The 27,361-nt window shown below is 40.3% G+C and overlaps 1 protein-coding gene across 2 annotated transcripts in view; it reads right to left on the reverse strand.

Annotated features, from left to right (window-relative positions):
- The window catches only part of lsamp (limbic system associated membrane protein), a 1,177,706-nt gene that overhangs the window by 992,145 nt on the left and 158,200 nt on the right, over nt 1–27,361 (reverse strand). Inside the window, exon 1 of one of the 2 annotated variants that reach the window (XM_051396814.1) lies at nt 17,915–18,115. The exons of the other annotated variant lie outside the window; for it this stretch is intronic. Within the exon in view, the coding sequence (XP_051252774.1) occupies nt 17,915–17,978 (64 nt within the window). The 5' untranslated portion in view covers nt 17,979–18,115. Of the gene's footprint in view, nt 1–17,914; nt 18,116–27,361 lie in introns of those variants that run through there. 2 annotated transcript variants of the gene reach the window in all.

Raw genomic sequence — 27,361 nt, forward strand, 5'->3', positions numbered from 1 at the left:
AACCACCACAACACTGCCACTAAATAAACCTCACACACATCTGTATTCCTGTGCACAGGACTCTTCTACAGCTTCATGTTCTACATTTCTCTCTTATCATCATTTGTTCAGACAAACTTATCAGCCATATTTGGATAATAAGCCCCCCTGTCAGTTGGCTCCAGAGGTACCCCTTCATAAATCAGTCTGTACTCATGGTATGGGGAACTCTTGTGACTGTGTACTCCCTGTGCACTCGTCCTTCTCAACAACCAACTGTCTGTCCAGCTGTCACCATGCAGTCTGTTCCTGCTCAAAACTGAACATTTAGTTATTGAAATGATCGAGTAAAGAGGAACTAACATCCTGAAAATGAAACAGCATTTGAAATGAAACAAATAAAAAGATATACCAAGGTCTGTGTGTGTTATTTAACATAATATTCAAGTATTCATCAAAAAAGTTCAATTTGCAGAGAATACTTTGTGTGTGTGTGTGTGTGTGTGTGTGTGTGTGTATGTGTATGTGTATGTGTATGTGTATGTGTGTGTGTGTGTGTGTGTGTGTGTGTGTGTGTGTGTGTGTGTGTGGGTGTAGTCGAGCTGTTGATAACCTAGAGGAGGATCCTTCTAATATTTCCACCACACTTCATTTGTCCTGTTCATTAACACCTAATCAGCAGACTTAAAGGACTTAAGAACCACATGCAACATTCTGATTGGTCCATTTAAAGGCTTACAGCTGACATCAGACTTACTGCACTATTGGTGTCAGTGAGGGACAATGTTTTGCTTTCCTGTTTCTTTTTCTTTGTCACTTATTTTACACTTTGAGCAGCTTTGTTATATTCTTCAAAAATGAATTAAAAGACATTTCTCTTATTAATCAGCCTTGTGTATTGAGTTTGTTCAAGATAAATTGCCTCCAATGTTTGGTGTCCTTCCATCCAAATACATACTAGACCAGTTCACCCTGAGTACTGGACGAGACAACCATTGCTATTTTTTTAAGAGCAGGTGTGTTAAAACACATCACTCATAGAAAGCCTTCAGTGCTGCTGTTTTTCTGCAGAACACACCTCACAATGTAACAACACAAGGTGGCCCACAAAGGTAGCTTTAACCTCCCCTTTCAGCTCAAAATCTCATTAAAAATCACATTTTAACATCAGCTACTGGGAATAAACTTGTGAAAAATCCTCCAAACCAGCTTCAAGTCTTTGAATTATCCTGTAATTATTTTTGTGTTGCACTACAAAGTGGTTTAGAACAGTTTATATCAGTAAAATGGAAAGAAGCTGAATAGCTATTATCTTCAGTGTCTAAAGGGAAAGAAAGTACGAATTTATAAAAAAATATAAGAGATACATCATATCATATCATCATATCAAACAGAGCAATATTTAGCAACAACATAACTAACTATGGGTGACAGAAAGTAGATGATCATCAGTTTATTCTGTACATTTACCCTGAATGATTTTACAAAGGTCTTTGGTACATGAGAGAGATTCAATGAACACTGACCACACTTTCCTCCATTCAAAGTTTCTAAAAAGAGTCAACAAACACATTGTTGTGTTGTGATTTACGATTATGTGGGAATGATCATTTTTGGATCACAAATTGAATTTTGAATTGAATGTTTTCTTAAATAGATAGATTGATCAGGGAACCTCTGTAGCACTACATAACTTCATTATAAGGCTGTTTTGTCCCTCATTTCAACTTTATCAAAAGTTGAGTTCTTGTGATTGGCATATTGCATTTGGCCATATTACAATTTCAAAAATATTTGGATTAATTGTGCAGCCTTAATTGAATCTCCTTCTCTTTTAAAAAAGACATTTAAAGACAGATTTCACAATCAGCTTCGTAATCTTCCCCTTGAGAGACAGTTCCTTCAAACTGCAGCAGAGTGGAGTGACTTTGTTGGGTTCATTAGACAAATATATTTGAAAGGGAATCAATTTTCCACATTAGACAGATAACCATCTGTGTGAAAAAAGTGAGAGTATCAGTGTGACACCAGGATCAGTGTCACTATCACTGCATCTGCAAGTCCAAATATAGTGCACTATAATTAATACCTAGAAAACCTCTCTGTCTTTCTCCCCCTCTTGCTTCTCCTCTCAAGGTCCTATTATCTGTCTACTGCTCCTTTTGTTGTTTCCTATTTCAACTCAAAGTTACATCATCAGACTGAAAACTGTCCTGGAGTCAGGAACATTCAACGCCGTCGCCATCTAAACGAAAGGCACATCTGATCAAATATGTTGTCGGTTTCACCCGGGCCAGAGATTTGTGGAGATAAACTGGAAATCTTTCAGCCAAGTCTTTTTTTCTTGGTGTTGAATTATTATTCTCCCTTATTTTCTGAATCCATGATTATTTATTTGGTGGTCTATTATTATCATCAGCTACCACTTTCTGTGATTGTGAAGCCATGCAGAACCATTTATTTACATGATCTGTTAAACTATTGACAGTTTGTGGTGATGTTTTTATATAAATATAAGTATTTGTAACTCAGGTGCATGAAGTGTATTTGTGCAGTTTTGTAGTGAATGTATTTTTTTCTCCTTCTATTTCATGTAATTTTCACAGTTTTTTTGCTATTTAAGTCAGTGAGAATATTCAGCACCTTGGACAGCGACACTGAACACATCATCCCAAACCTCTGTTGAACAAGCCTTCCTCTGAGACTGCATGCACTCTAATGCCCACCATAACACTAACACTATGGACAGTGTAAAGCATTGCATGAGTTTGTGTGGCAGTAGTACAGAGACCGGAGTTTGCACTTCCTGATGCCAACACATACACATTCGCACAAAAACACATAAAAACATGAGATGATAAATAAATAAATACATAAATACACATGTACACTATATATATATATATATATATATAAAAATATACAAAAAATAAAAATATATATTTTTTAAAAAGTGAAACAATTTTAAAAATATTATTATTATTATTATCATTATATTCCCTGCTTGTCCTTAGCCTTTATTACTAGGTGAGACTCTTGTGTGAATTATCAGAGCAGTTCAGGCTTTACTGACATCTAAAATGTCAGAGTGGGTGAGTGCCGATAGTGTCAAAATAAAAGCAGCTAATGTGTTCATCAATCTCTGATTGCTCGAAGGGTCTCAGTTATGAGCAGGGCAGAAATGTCACACCAACCAGGTTACATAAGACACATCATTCACTCCAGATTATCTTTAGTACAGATATTTACATCAATATTTGAGCTGCTCTCAGTACTGGAAAATACTTTCCAGCCAAAATCTGGTTCTTGTTGTAGGCAGTACTCAAGAAATAAGCACTATATGGCAACGTGTTTGTTACAAATTGTTAAAATACTGTGAGTTCATGTATTTTTGCATCAGTTCCTCTTATATGTGACAGAAAGAAGAAACTGTGTGCTGCTGTACCACAAATGGCACTCCTTTACCTCCCACACCTGCCTAGAACATGTCAACCTACTGTACAGTATGCCAGCTTTCAGGTGACAATAAGTAGATCTCACCAACTGTCAGGTTATTGATTACTGTATACTCTACCTACTTTAAAACCCAAACAGTCCTCTTCAACTAACACCAATCTCAACTTTGCTGACTTCATTTTCAAGAGTGACACTGGGTTTATTTCATTAAAAACAGAAAGAATCATTCAATGAGATTGACAAAAGGAACGAAGACCTTGAGACCTAATGGCCCTCTCAGCTATTCTCCATACAACCAAAGGGTCAAAGAAGGCTGTACAAGCCGAGCTGTCAAGGTACACAGAGTAGAAGAAGCAATTTCCTATGTTTTGACCTTGAAAAAACCAAGTAGTGCTCTTATATTGATCAGGAACCTTTCTGAGGACACTTACAAACTAACAAAAGGCTCCTTTCACAGTAAATTTGGCCTTTTGTTTGTCTGGGATCTGAGCTCTCTGACAGCACAGAGTACAGCTACGAGCTGCATCACAAATGCTATTTTAATGTCATAAATGTGTAGAAACAAAAGTCACTCACCTACATATTAATCATCAGATTATATATTTTATGTCCTCCATGTTTGCTGTGCATAGTCCCACACTATTTTGATATGTTAATAAAGCTGCAGCCAGTTCAGGGTGGATGGACAGTTGATGTCTCTGATGAACCTGGTATGCTTTAAAATACAGATGACATTTTGTGACATTGTCTGTGACATTTTGTTAATACATTAACAGCAGTGAGGCCCTTAAATCTTGACTCATCTTCCCATTTAGTCAATACTGACTTTCTGTTGTGATTTCCAAATAATCCACATAACTAACATTTATCCGTGTTGGCAGGAGACGCAATTCACACAGAGAATAATAAAATACAAGTCAATATCATCAGCATGAGTGGAAAGTAAGACTTTATATCAGACAACTGTGGTCAATACAATATAAACAGTGGTGGGCCTGTGCTTTGGAAAAACAAGTGGTATTAGTTCAGTTGGCTTTATATAAGTGGGGGAGCTGGGCTGAACCTCCAGAGGTTTTTCCATCCACCCATTGTGCCTTAACCATCTGCTCCAGCTGAACACCGGTGGCAGGAAGTCATAATAAGGAATGCATAAAAAAGAGTTAATCACAACAAGATGGCAACATTTTAAAATACAGAATTATTATTTTAAAAATTAGACTGGAAGACTTCAACTCTCAAGGCTACTTGCCAGTTACAGGGTTGCCATCTAGCTATGAATTGAATTAAGTTGAAAACAGCCATGCTAATAATGCTGACAGCAAGGGACACATTAAAGATGAAGAGTTGGTTGGAGCTTTGGAGCTATGAGGCTGTTCAGGCTGGATGAAGTGTGTGATATCAATTTATTATGCTCATTTAGCTGCTGCACTCCCTTAGCTAAGGTCCATGTATGTGTGCTCACTGGACTCTGTGTGTAATGGATGTAATGGCTTTCTTATTGCAGATTGCAACATGGAGAGGAGAGAGAGAGGTTGTAGAGAGTAGAAGTGAACAGGTGAGTGTCAGGCTGTGGACTGACTGCTAATATTATTATTACAGTATATTTTCTAACTGTCACTCATATGTGTTAGACAGTTGAATCCCCTCGTGGATGAAGGAGTGTGGAGGATGCAGAAATGGACATATCAAAGTCAGGTTGTGGACTGACAGCTCGTATAAAGACCTGTCTAAGAAGAGACTACATCAGTCTACTGAGCTCTACCTGAAGTACCACTAACCGTGGACCAGAGCAACTAAACCACAGTCACAGCCACATTCATTATGTTATCAGTCGAAAACAATATCTAATTAATGCATCATCTCTGTTGGTCATTCAATTGTTCAACATCCAGAAAGAACTATTAGTTGTTCAGTAAAGTGTTCAATTGTTTGTTATAAATAACTGTTCACCTTGTGTGAAGAAAATAAATAAATCCCAGTCAGAGAAATGTGTCAGAGGAGACTGGAACCATTTATAGCAACACAAGGTGACACAATGTATTTGACTGATGATGCCTTGCTTTCTAAATGAATCCAAGAAGTATATAAGAGATGTGACATAATGCACACAGCAAGGAATGACACCACAAGTATAATGACTGATGAATCAGAACTTAATGAGGACTGTTGATAGAAATCAAATCCAGAAGCTACAGAATAAAGCAACAACATCAGTCGTGGCATGAATGGACTGCAAGTGTCTGCTGATGAACATCTGAGTAAACTAATATTGTAATCATGATGTTGTCTTTATGTTGATGAGGCATTCTAATAGTGTAACACAGCATGTTCCCAAGCCTTCATTTACCTTTAATTAGTTTGATTTAATGTTTGAAAAGCCTCAAAAAGTCCAGCCACAGCACTGATCTGATCCTACAATGACAGGGAGAGAGTGTTACGTTGCTCCTCTTCAGAAACACAGTCCCTGTTTGATGGGAGCATTGATGCAAAAAGGGGTCAAATAATCATCTATTCTCATCTTCAACAAGGTTTTCTGTTAGTGTTAGAGGGTTTTAGTGCTAGAATAAAGTAGCAGTTAAAACATCAGATATTTGATAATAAAACAGTTCACATGGCTGCAGCAGGACTGAGTGGCATTAAATAAGAAAAGCTACAGTTCTAATGGAACAAGTTATTGGACAAGATGACAGCCAACAACATACAACAACATATCTTGTTATTAAATGAAGTTAAATTACTGAAATAGTGAAATACAACTGCTCTGTGGAGAATATGTGACTGTATTAATCAGTCGGCTTAACATACAGGTTTAGTTATTAGAGAGCAGATGGTTCACTGGTCTAATAACATGTTTAGTTGTCCAATAGCAAAATCAATATGGCTCCAGATAAGTTAAAGTTGGTCCATGACTTCAATGTTGTCTTTTGTTAACACTTTCCCCTCAGAAGATAAAATGTGAGGGTATTAGTCAAACATTGAAGTGTCCAGTGTTAAGTGGTTCCATCCTCTTGGTGTCCAGCTGCTCAGAACTCACCGTGTCTTTAGCTAACGCCATACTTTAGAGATGAAACTGTCACGGCAACTAGACTTGGACAGATGCAAGTGCTTCCTGTTTAAACTAGATCAGTGTGAGCCGCTGCTGGGCTGCACTCGAGAACGTGTTACATCTGTCACTGCCAACACACTCCACAAATACACACAAACACACACACACACACACACACACACACACACACACACACACACACACACACACACACACACATTGGGTCTAGGTTACATACAGTATGACCTCATCACCATGATGTCAGTCCCATAGTGATGACATCATAGCTCTACTTGATCTGATCATCTTGTCACAATAACAAACAGATAATGAACTCAAGAACATTGACATTAAAACTGACAATAAGAGGACAGAAAGTATACTGATAAGGAAAAGCAGATGATGGTTTGTCACTAAAGGAGCAGCATGTCAGTTACTGTAGCACATGTAGGAACTGGCTGTTCCCCCGCAACCACTAACAGCATCAAGATGTCTGTCCATATGACCATCAGTCCCTACAAACAGAGCAAAAAGACACTAAACCAGGCCAGACTCGCTCTTTCTCACTGTTGAGTCACTGAGAGTCAGTGCTTTGAGCAGTAAAGGGCCGCAGACACAAACAAAACAGCACATCAGTAATCAACAACAATCTCATCCCAGACTGAACAGACAGCAGTTCTGCCCCCAACCAGGTTTCTGCCATCAAATACAGAGAAAAGACCATTACCATCACTGTACAGAAGCCTCCCACCACTGTCTAATTAGAGAGCAATCAACAGACCCCTACTCTAATTGTAAAGCCTTTCTCTCAGTGAGCTGCATTCGGAGGTAGCTGTGATGGTGGATGGTGGAACAGAAAATGCAGCGAGAGAGAGAGAGAGAGAGAGAGAGAGAGAGAGATAATCTCTGAACCTCAGGCCTCCACCTTTGTCTCTACATGGTGTGTGATCACCTCAGGAAAGTTGTGTCAGAAATATAAAGCAGAAGTGTTTGGCTGAAGAGTGGAGAGCATGAATTAGGATTGTATCATTTTGACACATTCAGGAACTTAAACTGAGGCAAGGTGCCAACTTCTACCTCTTAACATAGCATGTATTATGTCACTCCAGCACACAGCAATTCAAACACTCTGACAACAACGGAGAGATTATAGGGCTGCATATAACACATTGCTCTCACTCAGCTCTGGACTGTGGATATAAATGATGGAGGTCAGTTCTCAGTGATCTGACTCAACACATAAAACAGTCTTCAACAAGGCTTTGATACTGACGCATATTCTGAATGTAGAGTCTTACTGTCTCCTTTGAAGTCCAGTGTAAAGGTCAGCAGTTGGTGTCCTCATCACCGCACACACACACACACACACACACACACACACACACACACACAAGGGTCAAACTGGCCACTCTTACCTGAAAGACAGAAGAAGAGAAAAGAGGAGAATATAATAACGTTTCACACAAAGATCCACCTAATGTCATTTGTTTGTCAGCTATAACACTTTTAATGTTAACACATGCTTCATGTTTCACTCTGTTTGAATTGACTGTATCATTCACTGAACAACATTAAACAACATGTATTTACTGCTACAAAGACAGTGAGAGATGTTTGTCCTGTCAGAGGAGTCCTTGTGAACAACGTGAACACCACATGAGATGACAATGAAACAAAAATCTTCCTCAACGATTGAGACCATTGAGGCAAAATCAGTGAGGACAGAATGATGAAAGTAAGATGTAGTTTGGATAAATTGAGATCATCACATTTCTTCACCTCACCCTGTCAAATCACACACATTACTGACCTTAGTGCTGAAGCAAAATTAACTTCTGATAAAGCACCTAATCAGTGACACTGATAATGACATTGTGCCATCACTGAGGACAAAGGAAGAATCTCCATGGCGATGTAAATAAATAGTTGTTACCTCCAAGGAAAAAACATTCCACTAAATCCAGGAAAAACAGGAATTATCCATAAACGCACCAGGGCTAGGTCAACATCATTCTGTAGAAAACATAAGTGCAAACATCAGTAACAGTGAGTCCACACAGTGATTAGCCGGCTCCTGTGGTGACTGCGACTTCAACCTGGCAGGAATCAGAGTCATTCAACTGTTCACCTCCAAAAGTGTTAAGCTACAGGTAGAGAGAGAATCAATATAAATACAAAAATGTTATCGTCCACAATGTGGGAAATTGTCTTTGGTTTCACCACAAGACATTTCATAAAAGACATCACATTACAAAATATATAATACAACTCACAATATATAAGTACACTGTATACAATATCATGAAAACTGCAGCAAAGTCAGGAGCACCACTCTCATTTATGAACGCCGTTCAGACAACATGGAGCTGATTTACCACTTGACTGGAAATGTGATGAAACTGATGTGAGATTAAATGACCAAAATGGGATGAATGCAGTAATCTCCAACTGTGGTAATTATTTCCAAATACATTCATAAATACTGTCAATAGCAGCTAAGCAGCTATAACTTCTGCAGACATCATGCAAATGCACACTGATAATCACGATGAACACATCCAAATTACAAGCCACGGCCCTTGAAGGGAAAAAAGCAGTGATTATTCATGGCAGAATAAATTATAGAGCTGACAGACTCAAATGGAATGGTTGGAGAATGTGTGGATTTTAAAGGCAGCAAACATCCTCTAAAACTGACCCAACACAGCTACACAGGTGTATGAAGAAGAGGTAATTCCCAGAAAATCCTCCCTGAGGCTGTGTGGTTACACAGGCGTGTTGATGCCTTCAGGTTCCTCTGTTGACGGTGTCTGTCTGCTGTCTAACCTAGTTCATACATCTGCTTCAAGAACATGTGGGATATTAAACAGGGAAAGCTCAGCCTTGTTGTTCTTCTGTGTTTACATACATGTATTTATTTATAATACTACCCATGGAATCTTTGGAATTGTGCACCAACATGAGACCCAACCTTGTTGTTATATTTACAATGAGCAGATCCTGTTCAGTATTATGTACAGTGCAGTGAAACTATCTAAAAACCATTGGAGAGGTCCAGTGGACTGCATTAGGCTTATAAATCCTGTCCATTAGGAACAGTGTGTACAGCTCCACACCTGACACCTTAAATGTCTTTTTCATCACTCACTTTGAGTCTGAAGCTCTTTAACCAATCCTGACCTGCTATTCTACACTCCCTGCACCACAAACTAAAGAAATAACAAATACATGGTGTCTCCCAGGGACAGTAGATCATGTGAAGTTTTTGCTGTCAGTTCACTCATTCTCTCTGACTAATTCGCTCTAAACTGTGTGTGGGCTTGGTGAGCAGTTGTTCTCTGATCTTCATCACAGCCTCTGAACACAACATCAGGTTTATTCTGTGATTAATTTGGTTTGTACCAGACTGTGAAGCTCGGATTTTAAACATCTTTACATCAGATTGACAGAGCAGCTTAGCTGGGGTGAACAGCCTCATGGGATGCTGTCTCTGCCCACAGAGGGAGAGGGGAACGATGTCTTTGTCTCAGCCAGAGTCTGCAGGGCTCATTGTCTTCTGGAGTGGTTGTTTACGTCTCTTCTCTGTTATGTTCAAGAACAAATCAGCAACTACCAATGAAATATACTGTATGTTCCTTCAGGTGCAACATCTGGACATCTGTCAGGACTGTCCTGTGGCAGCCTGACATAAAGAACACTTCACTGTTAATCAGTCAATAAAGTTTTAATTGTTTGAAGGTGAACATTCACCTCTAAGGGGCTGGGTGCTTGATACAGAAGCAGTGCTGTAGGTTAAATCAACTGCTCAGTAATCATTAGAGTCTTGTCTGTGTTTGTCTTCGGTGGTCTCCACTTCAGCTCGCTGGCTGCCATCAATACAACAAAACACCACCACATAGAACAAGCTTTCACTGAAGCTTTGTAAAGGGTCAAATAATGAACTCTAAGACACAACACACACACACACACAAACACACACCTACACACACACACGCACACACACACACACACACACTACCTGCACGCAAATGTCGACAAACCCAAACTTTGTATGTAATTTAATAAAAAAAAGTGTAAACTCCCTCACACAGATTGTAACAAAGCTCTCTTTATCCACTGACTTCAGCCTGAGAGCTCATTGAGATCCAACTGTAAACAGACTGAATGAGTAAACACACAACCATCCATCTCATCAGTCTCTATTAATGATGTTAATACTGTATGTCCTTACTACAGTGGATACATCCATAAACATTGTTTACATGTTAAATTGACATCCAAACACATGGATTTCTACACAATGGGACTGAAATAAGACTGATGTCCTGTCAGAAAAGAGGCAAATGGAAGTGGATCATCCTGGACATTTCACATTTACAGTTTCTGATTTCAATTACATCATTTAAAAGAGATGGAAGCTCTCAGAGTAACACACAGAAATTAAAACAAAATCTGCACTGTTCAACTTTTCTCATTTTCCAACTTGGCCATCACTGTCCCACATCCATTGCCACATAAGTGTACAGTACATCCTCTCTACTGTATTTAGCATCAAATCAGTCTCTCCTTTCACAGACGTCCCACTGAGGGTGTGTCTGACTGCAAGAAAGAACAAACCCTTTCTTTCTCACATTGGTCTTTCCAGTTGTTGTCTTGCTGTCAGTAATTATGTCCACAGTTACATTTTAAACTTAAACTCTTCGGCAGAGGGAATCGCCACTCATCCACTTTAAAATCCAACAGTTGAAGAGAATAAGTTGCTCATTTGAAGGAACAATTCATTAAAACATTTCCCCTGTTGACATATTAGTTCTGTAGCATAAGTATCATTCACCTTCAACTTCATTCACACCTTTCAACAGATATCCTGCCTCTCCTTTCCTTCAAACTAAATCCAATCTGGCGTGTTTGCAGAAGCAAAAAGGAGCAATTGCAACAATTTGGTGTGAACACTGACTGCAGGCTCTGGCTGAATATGCAGCCTTGTTCACAATCATGTGACTCATTTATATGGATTCCTTCTTCATCAGCTGCTGGACGTCATTAAATGAACAGACCTCTAGTTATTACAGTGCCACACATTGAATAACAGCTCAACAGAAATATACCGTTGGCTTCAGTCCTCTGGTCTCTTTTGTAAACATTTGAATCCACTGACAGAATCTTCATTCTGAGACATTCATTGAAATGTGAATCCAGCAGCATGACACAGTATCAGAGGTGTTTTCTCCAAAAGGATTACCTGTTTGAATGAAGGATTAATAGAAACCGGATGTGTGGATGTATTTAATGGGTGAACCCTTAAGACGGGCAAAAAGCTTTAATCCTGTAATCCTATAATACACTCACCTCTGTTTTTTATTGATTCTTAAATACAGAAATAAACATCCAGTAATTTATTTGTTCACTGTTACAGAGAGCTAACACTTTCAGCACTCTGCTGTTTGCTGACAAACACACGCTGATGATGTAATGTCAATAAATAAAATCAGTTTTTCTGCTGTATCAAATTTATTTTGGAGACAAAAGTAACTCATTATCTGCCATGGGAGCTCCCTACAATCTAGGTATTTTATTAATTATCTCTTTCTCATTGTAATTATCACTTTGACAGAACCAATACTGAGAACTTTTATTGCTGAAATCATGGTTGATCACGCACATGTCTTCTGGTCCATTCAGAGTTTTTGGAAGGAAGTGGTAACAATCAGTTAAAAAACCCTGGGTTTTAGTATAAGGACAACATTCACATACCTCTATCTTGGACATATCTCTGATGGGCTAAGTAAAGATGATACTATCGATCCATCCATCCAAATATCTGCAGCTAGGGAGGATGCCTCCGTTGTGAGTCTCGTTGTCACATATGGTGCCATGATTCAGTATCAGTAAAATCCTAAACCCATCCCTCAACACAACACAGTTGCTCAAGTCAACTAAGTTTTAAAACTATATGTATTCATCCACAACTGTTTAGTACCGGTGGTCTGTTTGGAAGCAATGAATGACAGCATCACTCGTCAAACATCAGTGGGTCAAGTCAGGTAATGTTATGTCTCTGGAAACACGCCAACTCATCTGTGGACTGAGGCCAAAACAGACTGGGGTAGCATCCTGCAGACTCTGCAATATCATTTTTTTTTTTTTTAAATAACATGGGCTATGTGACCATAAACAGTCATAAAGAATAGAGCTCTTAGATGTAGCTAATAGATGTTATTTCACAACACAAACCTTTCAGCTGCCATCTCTTCTTCTAAAAGAGGTCTAATATAAAGCAGCCTGGACAGGACACAGGATAAAGAGCAGATCTAACACAACTTTAGATTAACCTTTGTGTAAAGATTTAAGAATAATAAAATCATATCTGAGCATCCAACACACTCTCATCATAGGGCATCAAATACAGATGTTCAAGGTTATCTTGTGCGTCTGTATAGAGACACAGATGGTCGGGACAAAACGGCGGTTGATGCCATGGGAATGAGAGTGAGAACAATTTGCAGCTCACTTCCTGTCTGTCAGTCAGCTTTTATTTGTGATCCTAGGACGAGCCCCCAATTTGTCCCAACCCGGTTCAAGGCTGGACAAAGAAGAAGAGCACACACATGAGTTTTAACTAAAAATATGTTTATTTTACATAACTAAAAGAGAAATTAAGCTAAAGACAAACTAAGTTCAACCAAACCAAACAGGGTGGAAACCAAGGGAGAGAGGGAGATCAGCTGATTCCCACCAGACCAGCTGAACTGAATCGTGCTGATGAACCAACTCGACCCATCAGGCTCTTTGAGAGAGACACCAGCTCAGAGGGTCATCACAAATGTTATCGAGATCTTTGTGAATACTGAAGCTTAAAATACATCTTCACATTACCAGAAACTAACATTGGTCTGGTATTATACAGAGTGCAGGTCTTACTTAGTAAAGGCTTACTATTATTGTAAAACTGTGGGTGGGTATGCCAATGCATCAAACTGTGGGAGTAAAGAACTATACTTAATACAAGTCTAATTTACATGTACACATTATATTGTATATACATATTGTTTAGGATGTGGAGCTCATTCATTCAATCAACTAAAACTTCCATTTTCACAGAAAGTATATAAAGAGAATATGCATACTGGTACACATCTTTAACACTATTGATCTGAGTCCTGAATGGGTCCAGAACCAGAACTGACCCCTTACCCACAATCATCTCCATATAAAATCCGGACCCAACCCAACCTGTTAATATAAGATCTGTTATCCAATCCGTGACCCATGCTTCACACACTTATATTTTTACTTGCGAGAACCGTGTGTAGCACAGTTCACAAACATGAATTAAAACTGTTGAAATCATGTAGTACCAACATAGGGATGCGTGTGTGATTAACAACATTTTGGACAAACTTTAATGTTGTGCTATCTTGAGTAAATGTTTGTCAGTGCATTATATTAATTATTATGATAATAATCTGTAAATAAATAATCAAATAAATGCATGATCTTTAAAAAATAGACATCATTATCCTGTATTAATAAAGAATAAGAATAACCTCCACCTTCAGGTGTGAGTGACCAATTAACAGGTTGTTAGAGTGCCACTATATAAAGGCTGTAGCCGTGTGTAATGGCTGTGCCAAATGATACAATGGCTGCTTTGTTGCTGATGGTAGATATTGCTATTGAGCAATTTAGGCAAGAACAAGTATTTATAGATCGTTTAAAATGAAACCATCCTTTTTTTAATATCCTCCAGGGTCCAAGGCTTCACTGCATCCACTTCCTTCTGCCATCTACCTTGCTTCATTCTATTGTTCATGCCATATAACACATGTTTTCTTTTGTCAACTTGATCCACCATTACCTCCCTACCCTATTCACATTCTTCTGATTGAGATGGATGATGGGAATAAAAAAAAACTTAGAACCAGATGTACATGAGGTTTTAAAGAATCTGACAAAAAGACTGAGTGTGCATGTTTCCTGTTTTGTGTCTACACATATTTCTACACCTTAATATACACAGAGTTGTATGCATCTGGCCCCAGGAGTGAGAGCAGACACATCATTACATCCATCAGAGGCTATATGCACTCTCAGATCCCATTAGTGCTGCAGGACAGTCAAATGTCACTGTAAGGAGTTAAAACAACCAGAACCACTAAAACAGAGACATCACTGAAGTCTAACCCCCTTTCTGTTAAAAAGGAAACAACTTACAATAGAATTATGAATGTGTCCAGATTATAATTATGAATCTTTCCAGAGGGTCTCATGTAGTAAGTAAGATGTGAGGAACTCCGCAAGAAAGATGACAAGGGAGATTAAAGAAAACACCAAACTAAATGTTTTGGCACCTTAAGAAGATCTCCTCAGTGATTCATATTTTCTGAATAATTAAAGTAAAAATAAAGTCTGATTTCAGCACAATCACAGCAGGCCTGATCAACAAAGCCATAACCAAATTATCCTCAATTATGAATGAGAACTCTGAAAAAATAAGTAATAAAAGACTGAGCCCACCTCCCTCTTTCAAAGATGGTACTTTGTTTCTTGTTGCAAAAGAGAAGAAAAACTGTTTATCTAAATACCACCAACAGAGACAGAGGAAGAGGAAGCAGCTCCAATGACGGATGCATTTCTCTTCCCTGACCGAACCATGAAGTCCTCTGCTGCCAAAGAAAAGACTGGCTTGTTTTACGTGTTTCTATTGTCAGGGATTCCCAACTCACCAAGACTGAATCACCAAAAGATGTCAGAATCACTGAAGCACAACTTTTACAGCAAATGATCTGTTTAAAGCTGCAGCCGGGAGAGAAGGATGAGGACATTTTTATACACTTTATATCACCTACAGTCGCTCATCATTGCAGTGAAATACATTCTGATCTCACTGATAATCACAAACTGAAACTATTTCCAGTTCAATCAGAGAAACAACCTCATGTAAGAATGTGCACAGATTACAACAAAGCAGCAGACCACCAGTTTATTTAAATAAATAAAATGCTTGATGAATGAGTAGAAGACAGTCAGTTCATTTATTTGCTCGACTTAGTGTAGAAAATTAATAAGAAACCAAACAGAGCAGTGGAAATGAATTGTAATTCACACTTTAGCAGCTCTGCCTTGTTAGAGGGGGACAGAGGAGGTGGAACAGTGGTCTACCTGTGTGACTGAAACTGATGCTCAGCACAAGATAAGTGTTTGGTCGAACTAAAACCAGTTGCTGAGCCGATTACCTACGATAAGAAAAGATCAAATCAAATACCAAATGAATGCTTATACACAAAGGCTGTACTTGCTCAGCCTGACCAAGTATTTTAATGCTCACTTTCTCCATCATTTTATCCTGAGTCTCTCTCTCCTGCTCACTGGTTGCACTTTGAAAAGCCAGCTGCAAACAGGGGTCAACATCCAGATCAATTGAAGTGTGAGCAGATGACAAGTTGAAAGAAGCGCTGCAGTGAGACGGGCAGCACCGCTCCCCTCAGAGGAAAGAATGGCTCAGACACACATTAACGATTTTACTGTCAGTCATGTGCAAGCTTTGGGAAAATGATGCCAGGAGAGATATAAACAAAGAAAAGAAAACACGGGAGGCATAAAATACGAGGGGATGACGCAAAGTAAAGAAAGTAATGTGAGTCCAGTGAGAAGTGGGAGGTGGAGGAGAAGGAGGTTTACTATATGTGGTAACGAAGGAGAGGAAAGTTAGAGGGCTGTGAAAGACTTCAACAACTCACTGAGAAAGCGATTAGTGGTGGGAATCTTAACCTATTATGTTTTCATTAGCAGCAGATGAGCATAAAAAGAAGGTTATATTGTACTGAGTGAGAAAAAATACACAAAGAGAAGCCGAGTGAGTTCAGTCAGCACGTATAATTCAGGTCTGTTCAGGTCCTGGTGTCTCTGAGCCATCGACTGACAATGATCTCCTCCTTAAGCACTCCTTCATATCAACCCTCTGTCCACTCTGACAAAAACAAAAACCATCCTGGAAAACAACCAATACACAAAAATGGACGTCATCGAAAGAATCATGTGAGAGCTTCTACGAATAAAAGGGCTCCTGCTCATCAGCTGACTCAAACTATCTTGGAAGCTCCACAGCACAGTCCAATTACGAGCTTTCATATCAAATACAACACTTATAAAAACATCAACAATAAAATCTGAAACCACTCCTGCAACACACACACTGCCCATCTATAAACTCAGCTACTTCCACCAATTCACTGAAATATGGTAACATTTCTTGGAGCTTTGGAGGATGTTACTGTATATCACAGAACATACATCAGAGTTAGTTTTACTTTAGTGGAAATATGACTGAGAATAAAATGGCCAGTGAAGATGTGCATTAGTTTGTTTGGATGGTGTTTTAAGCTCTGAAAACGTGTTACCATTGGAGTCCATTGTACGTGTTTAACATCCACCTTGCAAGCCTACAGGGGCTGTTCGTACAGGGTGGAAAAACTTCCTCCACTTACTGATGTCATTTAAAGGTATGTTAGCGAGACGTGAATGTCTTCATCTTTGTCTGACACTTCTGCTTTAAATACTGACACTGAAGACCTGATCGTGTTCTCTCAACCAAACTGATTTCTTCATGAAGTCCAACTGAGCAGCCGGTCGATCACTTTATCAAACACTCACAATTAATTTTAGAGCTGCTGTACTTAGAGTCTGGAGAGCTTCATCACTTACTGCTGACATTTCATTACAAAAGTAGATGGATTTCCTCTTCATCCTACTACCATCATCTCAGCTCTCCTGTTCAAATCACACATTGTTTCTTCCTCATGTATTCATCCACATGTATCACACACACTCTCTCCACCTCATACAAACACTCCTTGCCAGCATAAGAGCAGCACCAAAGACAATCCAATGAGACTGACTGATCCAATCTACAATGCAGACATCATGGGCCACAGTGAAAAGGGATGTTGTTGAAGACATGAAGGTATTTCAGGGAGGCTCAGAACCAAAACTGAGGGATGAATTTACTTGTTTGATAATTTACACAAGCTTTTGTCCTGTCACACTGCCCCTGAACACACACACACACACACACACACACTCCTCTGCTGAAGCTGTGAGCTGGACCATCAGCCTCTGAGGCTGCTCTCTTCTCTGTGTCACACACTGCGACTGTACATGAAGACTGATGTCAGATCAGTTCAGCTCCACTCATCACTAACTTCATTTAGAGCAAACAGAGCTCCACTGTAACAGTCTCTCTCTCTGTCTCTCTGCCATGTCAGCTGTTTTCAGGAAGGGAAGTCACTTCACATACCTTCAGAACGAGAGTCAGCAGCAGACGGACAGAAGCACAATAAACATCCACGGTAGCTGTCATTTCCCTCTCAACTCCGGTGTTTCCTAGTGGAAAACGCCAGGACATGAAATGAAAAGAATAAAACGATCCCTTGCCTTGAAATCCAAAGAGGAAAGCGACGCCGGGGATCCACACGGTGTGTATCCAGAAGTAAAGCATGGTGTCCTTTAATCAGGTGCAAAAGCTCCGCGCTCTTCCCGACGAAGCTCCGTCTCCAGCGGTTAATTTCCAGAAGAGAAAGCGCTGCAAATGAAGCCGAGCGGAGGAACAAATCCCAGTCTGAACGCTGCTGATCAACACAAGAGCTGGAGACTCTGTCACTGCTCCATCTGCTGCTTTCACACTGACAGTAGCGACCCCTACCGACACTCACCCACAGAGGGAGAGAGAGTGTGTGTGTGTCTGTGTGTGTGTGTGTGTGTGTGTGTGTGTGTGTGTGTGTGTCTGTGTGTGTTCACTGTGTTTCTAAAGCACTGACAAATCCAACACATTTCATTCAGCAGCACAACCACGATGTTTCACTCTTTCTGCCTCACAAGTGGAACAACTGGACACACAAGTGAAGAGGAGGGGGATGGAAGGAGGAAGCAACACACAACTTTCTGATTCTTCACTGTTCAATATTCACACTCAGGTGGACACTATTGTCTGTTAGTGTGGACAGATTCATGGCTCACACATATATCCTCAGGCTGCTCTGTAAGATACAGACTCACAAAAACATCACAAATAAATAACAACAGAATAAATATCAGAGATTTCAACTGTAACAGTCACTGCTTTAAAGTATGTGCAGGTACACTGCGTGTTCATGTGTGTTTGGGGGACTGGCTTTGGAGGGACACTTGAAGGGACAGGGTGAGATTTGTTCAGTTGGATACTTTCAAACTCTTGTTGTCTGCTAGTTTCTCCAATGTTATCTACCCTAGCTTTAGTCCAGGAAAAAACAAGTATCTGTCTTTAAAATTATCATAAAAGGAACTGAGGATAAAAGGTGAAGATGAAGAAGCTCATATAGAATATTTGCACATTAAGTAAAGTTGTATTTTTGTGTGAAAAATATCAGTGCCCGTATTTTCTACTTCTGACATGCAATTAAGCATTAAAAAGTTGTTCTAGTGTCTCTATAGGAGCTGCTTAGTCCCGTATGTACCAATATCTGTTAGAGTTCAATGTGAAGAGAGTCTAGTTGGTCTCACTGGAGAGAGCCAGTTATCTGTGTGCATACACGTGTGGTGTGTTATTCCAAAGAAATCCTGACAGTAGATTCATTACAGTTCTCACAGAGCCCCTGAAGCTGTTGCTTTAGTTTTTATATTTAACTCCAGCTGCAGTGAGAGCACCTACACACCAAACTTGTTTTATAGTAATATACTGATGAGACTGTTTTCCATTTTCAGTAAGAATCACATTCACTCACATCTTAATATGAAAACAGATGTGTCTGCTGAAGATATATATGACAGCTCTCAACTCCAGCAGATCACACTGAAGTTATCTGGATGCAAAGAGAACAGCAGCCCTGATCATATGTGTAAAGTAGAGACAGATTAAATGTTATCTGTACACCACAATATGTTCTTGAATTAAAGGCTCAAATGAATGCTGTTACATAAGATCCAGAAGATAATGGTCCATGACTCAGTGCTGATTCATATAACATATGGCTGTGTTTTCACTTTCCAACACAATGGCAGCTCTGCTCAGTAAACAGCAGTCAGCAGCAGCAGTGATGTTACGTTCTATGGTTTGAATAGTTTGACTGTTGTGTTCAGTAAAAGCTGCACAGTTGATACTGAGGAAGATACACTGATGATGTAATTCTACTATTAATAAAAGTTGCTCTAGCTGCTGCTTTCTGTAGTGTCACTACATTAAGTGAGCTTAACTAGTTTTTTGGATCGTTGCCCTCACACAGAAGTCACAAGCTGCTCAGAACTACATTTCCTATTATATTTGTAGTTTGTGTGTTTGTGTTCTCAGTTTTGTTTCCTTTTAGTTTCCATCTGTGATTAGCTTCCACCCACGAGACCTTATGGCCCAGGTGGACTGTGTTTGGAGGCTTTATTTACATTCCCCACCTGTTTCTGTCACACTGCTCATTTGTATTGTAGGCACAGAGGAGATGAATACTGTTTTCATTATAACATGCCAGCAGCAAGAGAAACAAAAGCAAAGGTTAGATTGAAAACAATCGGAGGAAAAATATAGTTTGCTGTCAGAGAAGTGAGACTGTTGATTCTCAGAAAGAAGTGAAATCTTGTTTCATGTTGTAGTCATCTATAAATTATACATACACACTGCATGTTGTCATATATTGTTCATGGGTGTGGAGGTCCATAGTTCTATTTACAGTTTTAGGGTCCTGAAAAGTCCAGTAACAGACTCATAATGCGAGTCTTCAGTCTGAGCCACACCAGTTAACACAGGGTAATCACCAACTCACAGCCCACTGTGTGAATTATATACACAGAATGAACACGTCACAAATCATTTAGATACAGACTGAAAAGTTGGCAGGAAGAAAACAGAATGTATTTCAATGATGGCTCCATGCTACAAACTGCATGAATATGCAAAGCTTCCAGCAGACAACTGTTTGTAATAAGTCATTCTATGTGACTATGTGAGCAGATGGTGTGGTAATGATTTCACATTAGCTATTAATTTATTTGCAACATACTTAAATCTTACCCATGTTGTAAGAAGACATTAACATCACATGATGCAAGAAACAAAGTTAATGCACCAGTTTATTTCAATGTATAGACAGTTTCTCCAGCTTTTACAGGTCTGCAATCAGAGACAGAACCACTGCAGGTGAAAACACGGCCTCCTCATTACATTCCCTCATTAGAGAGAATCCTGATTCATTTTGTCCACTCATGTCTTATCATACTTCATCAACAACAACACTGAGTTCAAAGCTCCTGACCTCTAAGTGTCTTGATTCATAATTCATGTCCAGCCCACTATGTCTCTGTCCTCCAGCAAAACTTTGGACGTCAATGTGAAAGCCTCCAGCTAATGTCGGTGAATGTTCTATAGATTCTCTGTTTCACCTCTGACCACAGCCAGCATCACTGATAGGTGCAGTTGGGTGTTCAGAGGTGTGCTCTGTTGAACCTGTAACCACACCCAACAGTGATGTCACCGGGTCCTGGAATCCACCTGTTGTTCACTGCAGCACAGTGAGAGCCACTGGAGGTCAGCAAAGACAAGATTATCATGGGTGTTAAGTTTCTCTTTAAACACCAGCATCAAACTGGAGTCCAGTGAGCTGATCTGTCCCCCCAGTCAGCACCATGGACAGAGACAGAGCAGCAACAGAGCACAGAGCTCTGCAGCAAAGACTGCTGTTCTCACTCCAATAGTGAAACACTATCAATATAGTGACATTTCTATGTTGTTGTGATTTTCAGTATTACTTATAGCTATTGCACAGTGCATTAGAAAGTTCAGTTATATTTTATCCTTTCTTTAAAACGTATTAATAATATTTCTCCTTCGATACACCTGCTCTCATCCAGCTGCTTCTTTCAACCTGCCAGAGAGAAGCTTCACCAGGGTACAATGTACTCACACAGTTCACACTGCATTGTGTGAACAAAGGTAACAAAGGCCGACTCTTTCCAGTTACTGTAAGATGGAATAAGACTGAAAGTGAAAGTTTACTGCATGACTTTCCATCCATCAAGTATCAGGATACAGCTCAGAAGAGATCTGCATTGATCTGACTTCTGAATATGACACCACATTACACAGCACTCTCTCCACTCTGAGCTGTGACCTCCAGAAGTGGATCATTTACAGTAAAGTTGCAGATACTCTGTGGTACTTGTACTCTGATGCTAATGACTCTTGGAGCTCTAGTTTCCTCTGCTGTTGGTCTCTGTCCTGAATAAAGAGCTCCTCTGTCTATTTCTAGTGACTCCATCCCAGTGGTTTCCATCACACCAGACCCCCAGCTGATTACGTGGGACTCTGCAGAGAGCGTTGATTTATGACTGTTTGGCTCTGATTATACTTGAGCTCTCTGCTGCAACACTACAGCTCCCAGCCGACATCCAAACATGTGAAAGCCTCCCTAAAGACTTTGGTTTGATAACAGTTTGCCTCTGACAGAGAGCCAAAGTCTGTAGAGCAGAGCCGCACTTTCTAGTTCAGATCCAGTTACAAAATTTGCTCATCTTGGAGGGTTCCAGTAGACGGCAAGTTGGAGTAGTTGCACTTTTCCACGCTCCCGACCAGCTAACTTTTAAACACTCCTAAGAGTTTTACCGCGATAACATAACCAGCCATAAATACTAAGGTATAGCCCTCAGCGCTTTCCCATGTCGGAAATACAGATCTAAGAGAGACGAGCAAAAGAAGGAAGACTCAGCGACCAGCACCGTTACGGCTACGCTAACAGCTATGCTAACAGACCACAAAACATCGCTCCAGGCAGTATTCAATGCAGCGTTCTCCAAACTCGAAACGAAGTTGGACAATATCCAGACCACCTTACTAGAACACCAACAGCGTCTCTCTTCGCTGGAAGCTTCTGCCACCACGACCAGCCAGGATATGCAAGCCGTGGAGATAAAGCTAACTGCAGTAACCGAGGAGAACACCATGCTAAAAGCTAAGCTTACCGATCTGGAGAGGAGAAGCCGCTGGAACAATATTAGGATTGTTGGCCTTCCCGAAGGCATCGAGGGTCCCCAGCCAACAGCGTTTTTCTCTCAGCTCTTACTTGAGGTCTTTGGGGAACACACTCTGACATCAGCCCCGGAGCTAGATCGGGCTCATCGCATGCTAGCAGATAAACCAAGCCCAGTTGAGAAGCCCAGGGCAGTTGTGATATGCTTCCACAGATTCCAGACCCACAAACTGGTGGTGTGCGGGGCTCGAAAGCTGCGGGGCGAGCTCAAATACAAAGATTCTCCGAGCCACATATTCAAGGACTACTGCCCTGAGATATTGGAACAACGCTCGGTGTATCGCGACGTCATGAAGGAGCTCTACAATGTCGGCCTCAAACCTGCCCTCCATTACCCGGCTAAGCTGTTCATCATGACCACAGAAGGGAAGAGGAGACGGCTCGCTTCCCTCAAGGACGCCCAAGATTTCATCGCATCTCCCCGCTGACACGGCTCCGGGACTACAGAGGACTGATTTCAGCGGGTGCGTTCTCACAGGACTACCATGGAAATCTGACAGTCTATGCTAAATGGGGGCTTTACTCCAGCTTTGTTGCTGTTAGCAATTAGCCATGGCTATCGCTCAGCTAAATTGAAATGGCTAACCCATTGACTGACAGATAAAGGACTGTTAAGTAGCTGTAATTAAACCCCTTCTTAAAAAGCCCACTCTTGACCCAGGGGTTTTAGCCAACTATAGACCAATCTCTAACCTCCCCTTCCTCTCTAAGATTCTGGAGAAAGTAGTCGCCAAAGAGTCGTGTGACTTTCTACATAACAATAGTTTATTTGAGGATTTTCAGTCAGGATTTAGAGTTCATCATAGCACAGAGACAGCTCTGGTTAAAGTTAATAATGACCTTCTGATTGCTTCTGACAATGGACTTGTCTCTGTACTTGTATTATTAGATCTTAGTGCTGCATTTGACACCATTGACCATAATATTCTTTTGGGGAGACTTGAGCATCAAATTGGCATTAAAGGAACCGCACTAAGCTGGTTTAAGTCATATTTATCAGATCTTTCGCAGTTTGTACATGTTAACGACGAATCTTCAATAAATACTACAGTTAGTCATGGAGTTCCACAAGGTTCTGTACTTGGGCCAATACTATTTACTTTATATATGCTCCCTTTAGGCAACATTATTAGGAATCACTCCTTTAACTTTCACTGTTATGCAGATGATACGCAGTTATATCTATCGATCAAGCCCGATGAAATTAATCAATTATCTAAATTACAAACATGTCTTAAGGACATAAAATCCTGGATGAGCTGCAATTTTCTGATGTTAAACTCAGAAAAAAACGAAATTCTTGTTCTTGGCCCCAAAAACCTTAGAGACTCACTGTCTAAAGATATAGTTACTCTACATGGCATTACCTTGGCCTCTAGCACCACTGTCAGGAATCTTGGGAGTTATCTTTGATCAGGATTTGTCTTTTAACTCCCACATGAAGCAGACCTCTAGGACTGCCTTCTTTCATTTACGTAATATTACAAAAATTAGACACATACTATCACAGACAGATGCAGAAAAACTAATCCATGCATTTGTTACTTCAAGGCTGGATTACTGCAACTCTTTATTATCCGGTTGCCCCAATAAGTCCATTAAAACGCTCCAATTAATTCAGAACGCTGCAGCACGAGTACTGACAGGAACTAGAAAAAGAGATCACATCTCTCCTGTACTAGCTTCTCTGCACTGGCTCCTTGTAAAATGTAGAATAGAATTTAAAATCCTCCTCCTCATCTATAAAGCTCTTCATGGTCAGGCCCCTTCATATCTTAAAGAGCTCATAGTACCCTATTACCCCACTAGAACACTACGTTCTCTGAATGCTGGGCTACTTGTGGTTCCTATAGTCTCCAAAAGTAGAACAGGAGCCAGAGCCTTCAGTTACCAAGCTCCTCTCCTGTGGAACCAGCTTCCAGTTGTGGTTTGGGAGGCAGACACCCTCACCACATTCAAGAGTAGGCTTAAGACATTCCTCTTTGATAAAGCTTATAGTTAGGGCTGGATCAGGTGAGTCCTGAACCATCCCTTAGTTATGCTGCTATAGGCCTAGACTATTGGGGGATGTCCCATGGTGCACTGAGCTCCTCACTTCCTCTCTCTTTCTGCACTTATTCATGTTCCATTAATGCATGTTACTAACCTCACTTCTTCCCCGGAGTTCTTGTGCTTTCTCGTCTCGCAGGTTCTTATCGATCCTGGTGGAGCCTCCTGCCATGGTCCTGCTAGATTGCCATTGCCAATACTGTTGCTGCTGTGCGTCTGTCTGTCTGTCTGTCTCTCTCTCTCTCTCTCTCTCTCTCTGTCTCTCTCTCTCTCTCTCTCAATGGCTACGTTAGCCTGTGTTTTTTTCTATTACGTTATGCTACAAGTCGGGATCTGATTCTAGCCCAGTTGTTCTTAACAAGTAGCCATGTCTGGCGCTAGGTTAACTTGTTATTGCTACCCTTTCAACTTAAGGCTGATGAAAATTCAGTTACGTTTTAGGCCGTTTGTCATATTTTCTATTATGGTGACTGTACTTAATTTAGGTGAAACAGCTCTACCTCTGTTAAACTTAAGAGCATTTTTTTATATATATATATATAATTTATGAATCATCATCAGCATTGTTATTCATAAAGGCTGGAATGTGGACAGGTTGGAGCCAGGACCTGAAGACCCAAGCAGATGCAAGGACAATGCATCACTGTGCAATGGACACCTAAGGCTCTGTTTACACAATGGGAATCTCACGTCCTGGGACTGAGGTTAAGTCATTGATCATGTATATATGTATATATGTTTGTTTAGTGTGTATGAATGCATTTTATCTTGTCTTGTCTGTCTCTCTCTATGTTTTGTTTTGTTTTTTTCTCTCCCCTTCTCCTTTCTCCGGCACCCACCACTTCCATGTTGGCTGCAGCTACCTGCTCCTGCACAACTGCCCCCCTCCCTTCCCTTTTACACCACAGCCCTGTCCTACTTGGAGATGGTAAGGTATGACCAACACAAATTACATACTCAGGCTGGTTTCATGGAATGTGAGAGCAGTAGGGGGTGCCAATAAATCTGGTAGAATCATGGCTCACTTGCAACAGCTTAAAGGGGACATATTTTTTTATGCAGGAGACCCATCTGCGCAACAAAGAGGTGCCACGACTCAAAAGAGCATGGATTGGTCACCTATCTCATTCTAAATTTAATGAGAAGGCCAGGGGCACAGCTATTCTGATTCGTAAAAACATCCAGTTTGAACCTCACAAAATTGTGGCGGATCCCGCAGGTCGCTTTATTATTGTTTCTGGCAAACTACAGGGCGTCCCAGTTGTTCTGGCTAATGTCTACGGCCCTAACTGGGATGACAGTGCATTTATAACCAAACTTTTACATCCTTTCCAAACATTGATAACTACCATATTATTCTGGGAGGAGATTTCAATTTGGTCCAAGATCCGATACTTGACAGATCCTCTAACAAGGTGTTCCCTCTAACCAAGTCAGCTAAGACTCTTAGCACTTTTGCTGAACAACTTGGGCTTTCAGACCCATGGCAGTGTAAATTTCCCACAACTGAACTTTTCTCTTTTTTCTCACATGTACAACGCACTTATGCTCGCATAGATGTTTTCCTCCTAGACAACAGACTCTTCCCCAATGTTAATTCCAGTGACTATCACAGTATTGTCATATCAGACCATGCCCCGACCTCCCTTGACCTCAATTTTCACGTACAGATCAAACCCTTTAGACAATGGAGGTTTAACTCTGTGTTATTAGCTGAGGACTGCTATCGACAATTTTGCGCTCCCAAATTACGCTTTTGAATTGAATGACTTGCTGGAAACTAAAAGAAGAACGTTGTGGGAGGCTTCGAAAGCCTATATCAGAGGTCAACTAATTTCTTTTGTCTCAAACTTAAAGAAAACCGAATCATCCAATATGGCGGATTTGATTCAACAAATAAAATATGTTGCAACAAATATTCATCCGACCCAGATCCTAATCTCTATAAAGAATGTCTTAAGCTACAAACAGACTTTGATTTGGCATCCACAAACAAAGCAAAACTACAAATACTCAAATCCAGGCAGCGTTTTTTTGAATCTGGGGATAGGGCTGGAAAGCTTCTGGCTCACCAGGTCATGGCCGAGGCATCTCCGAGATTAATCCCAGAAACCTTCGCCAAATTTTATACCGACCTCTACACTTCTGATCACACCCCAGTTACACATGAAACACTTAGCAATATTATCTTTCCCCAAATAAATGTCAAAATGGTAAGAGGCTTGGGAGAACTCATAACAACTGTTGAGGTCGAAGAAGCCATTAAATCATTACAGAGTAGTAAATCGCCGGGTCCGGATGGCATTACCACGGAATATTATAAAACTTTCTCAGATCTCCTGGCTCCAGTTCTTAGAGACATGTATAATGAGGCATTTCTAATTGGTTGGCTGCCAGACACCCTGTCAAGGGCCACTATCTCCCTAATTTAAAAAAAAGAGAAGGATCCATTACTCTGCAATAGCTACAGACCGATCTCACTTCTTAATGTAGACCTTAATATTCTCTCAAAAATTCTCGCTCTCCGTCTCCTGCGGGTGTTGCCCTCAGTCATCTCATTGGACCAAACAGGTTTCATGCTGGACCGACAGTCCTCCCACAACACCAGGCGACTACTTAACATTATTCACTCATGGAGCTCTGAAACCCTTGAGATATTAGTATCCCTTGACGCAGAAAAAGCGTTCGACAGAGTAGAGTGGAAGTATTTATTATGAAGTGATGGATAGATTTGGCCTTGACAATGATTTTATTCTCTGGGTCAAGCTTTTATATTCTTCTCCCATGG

Source organism: Dicentrarchus labrax, unplaced genomic scaffold (genome assembly GCF_905237075.1).
Source record: "Dicentrarchus labrax unplaced genomic scaffold, dlabrax2021, whole genome shotgun sequence".
Lineage (NCBI taxonomy): Eukaryota > Metazoa > Chordata > Actinopteri > Moronidae > Dicentrarchus > Dicentrarchus labrax.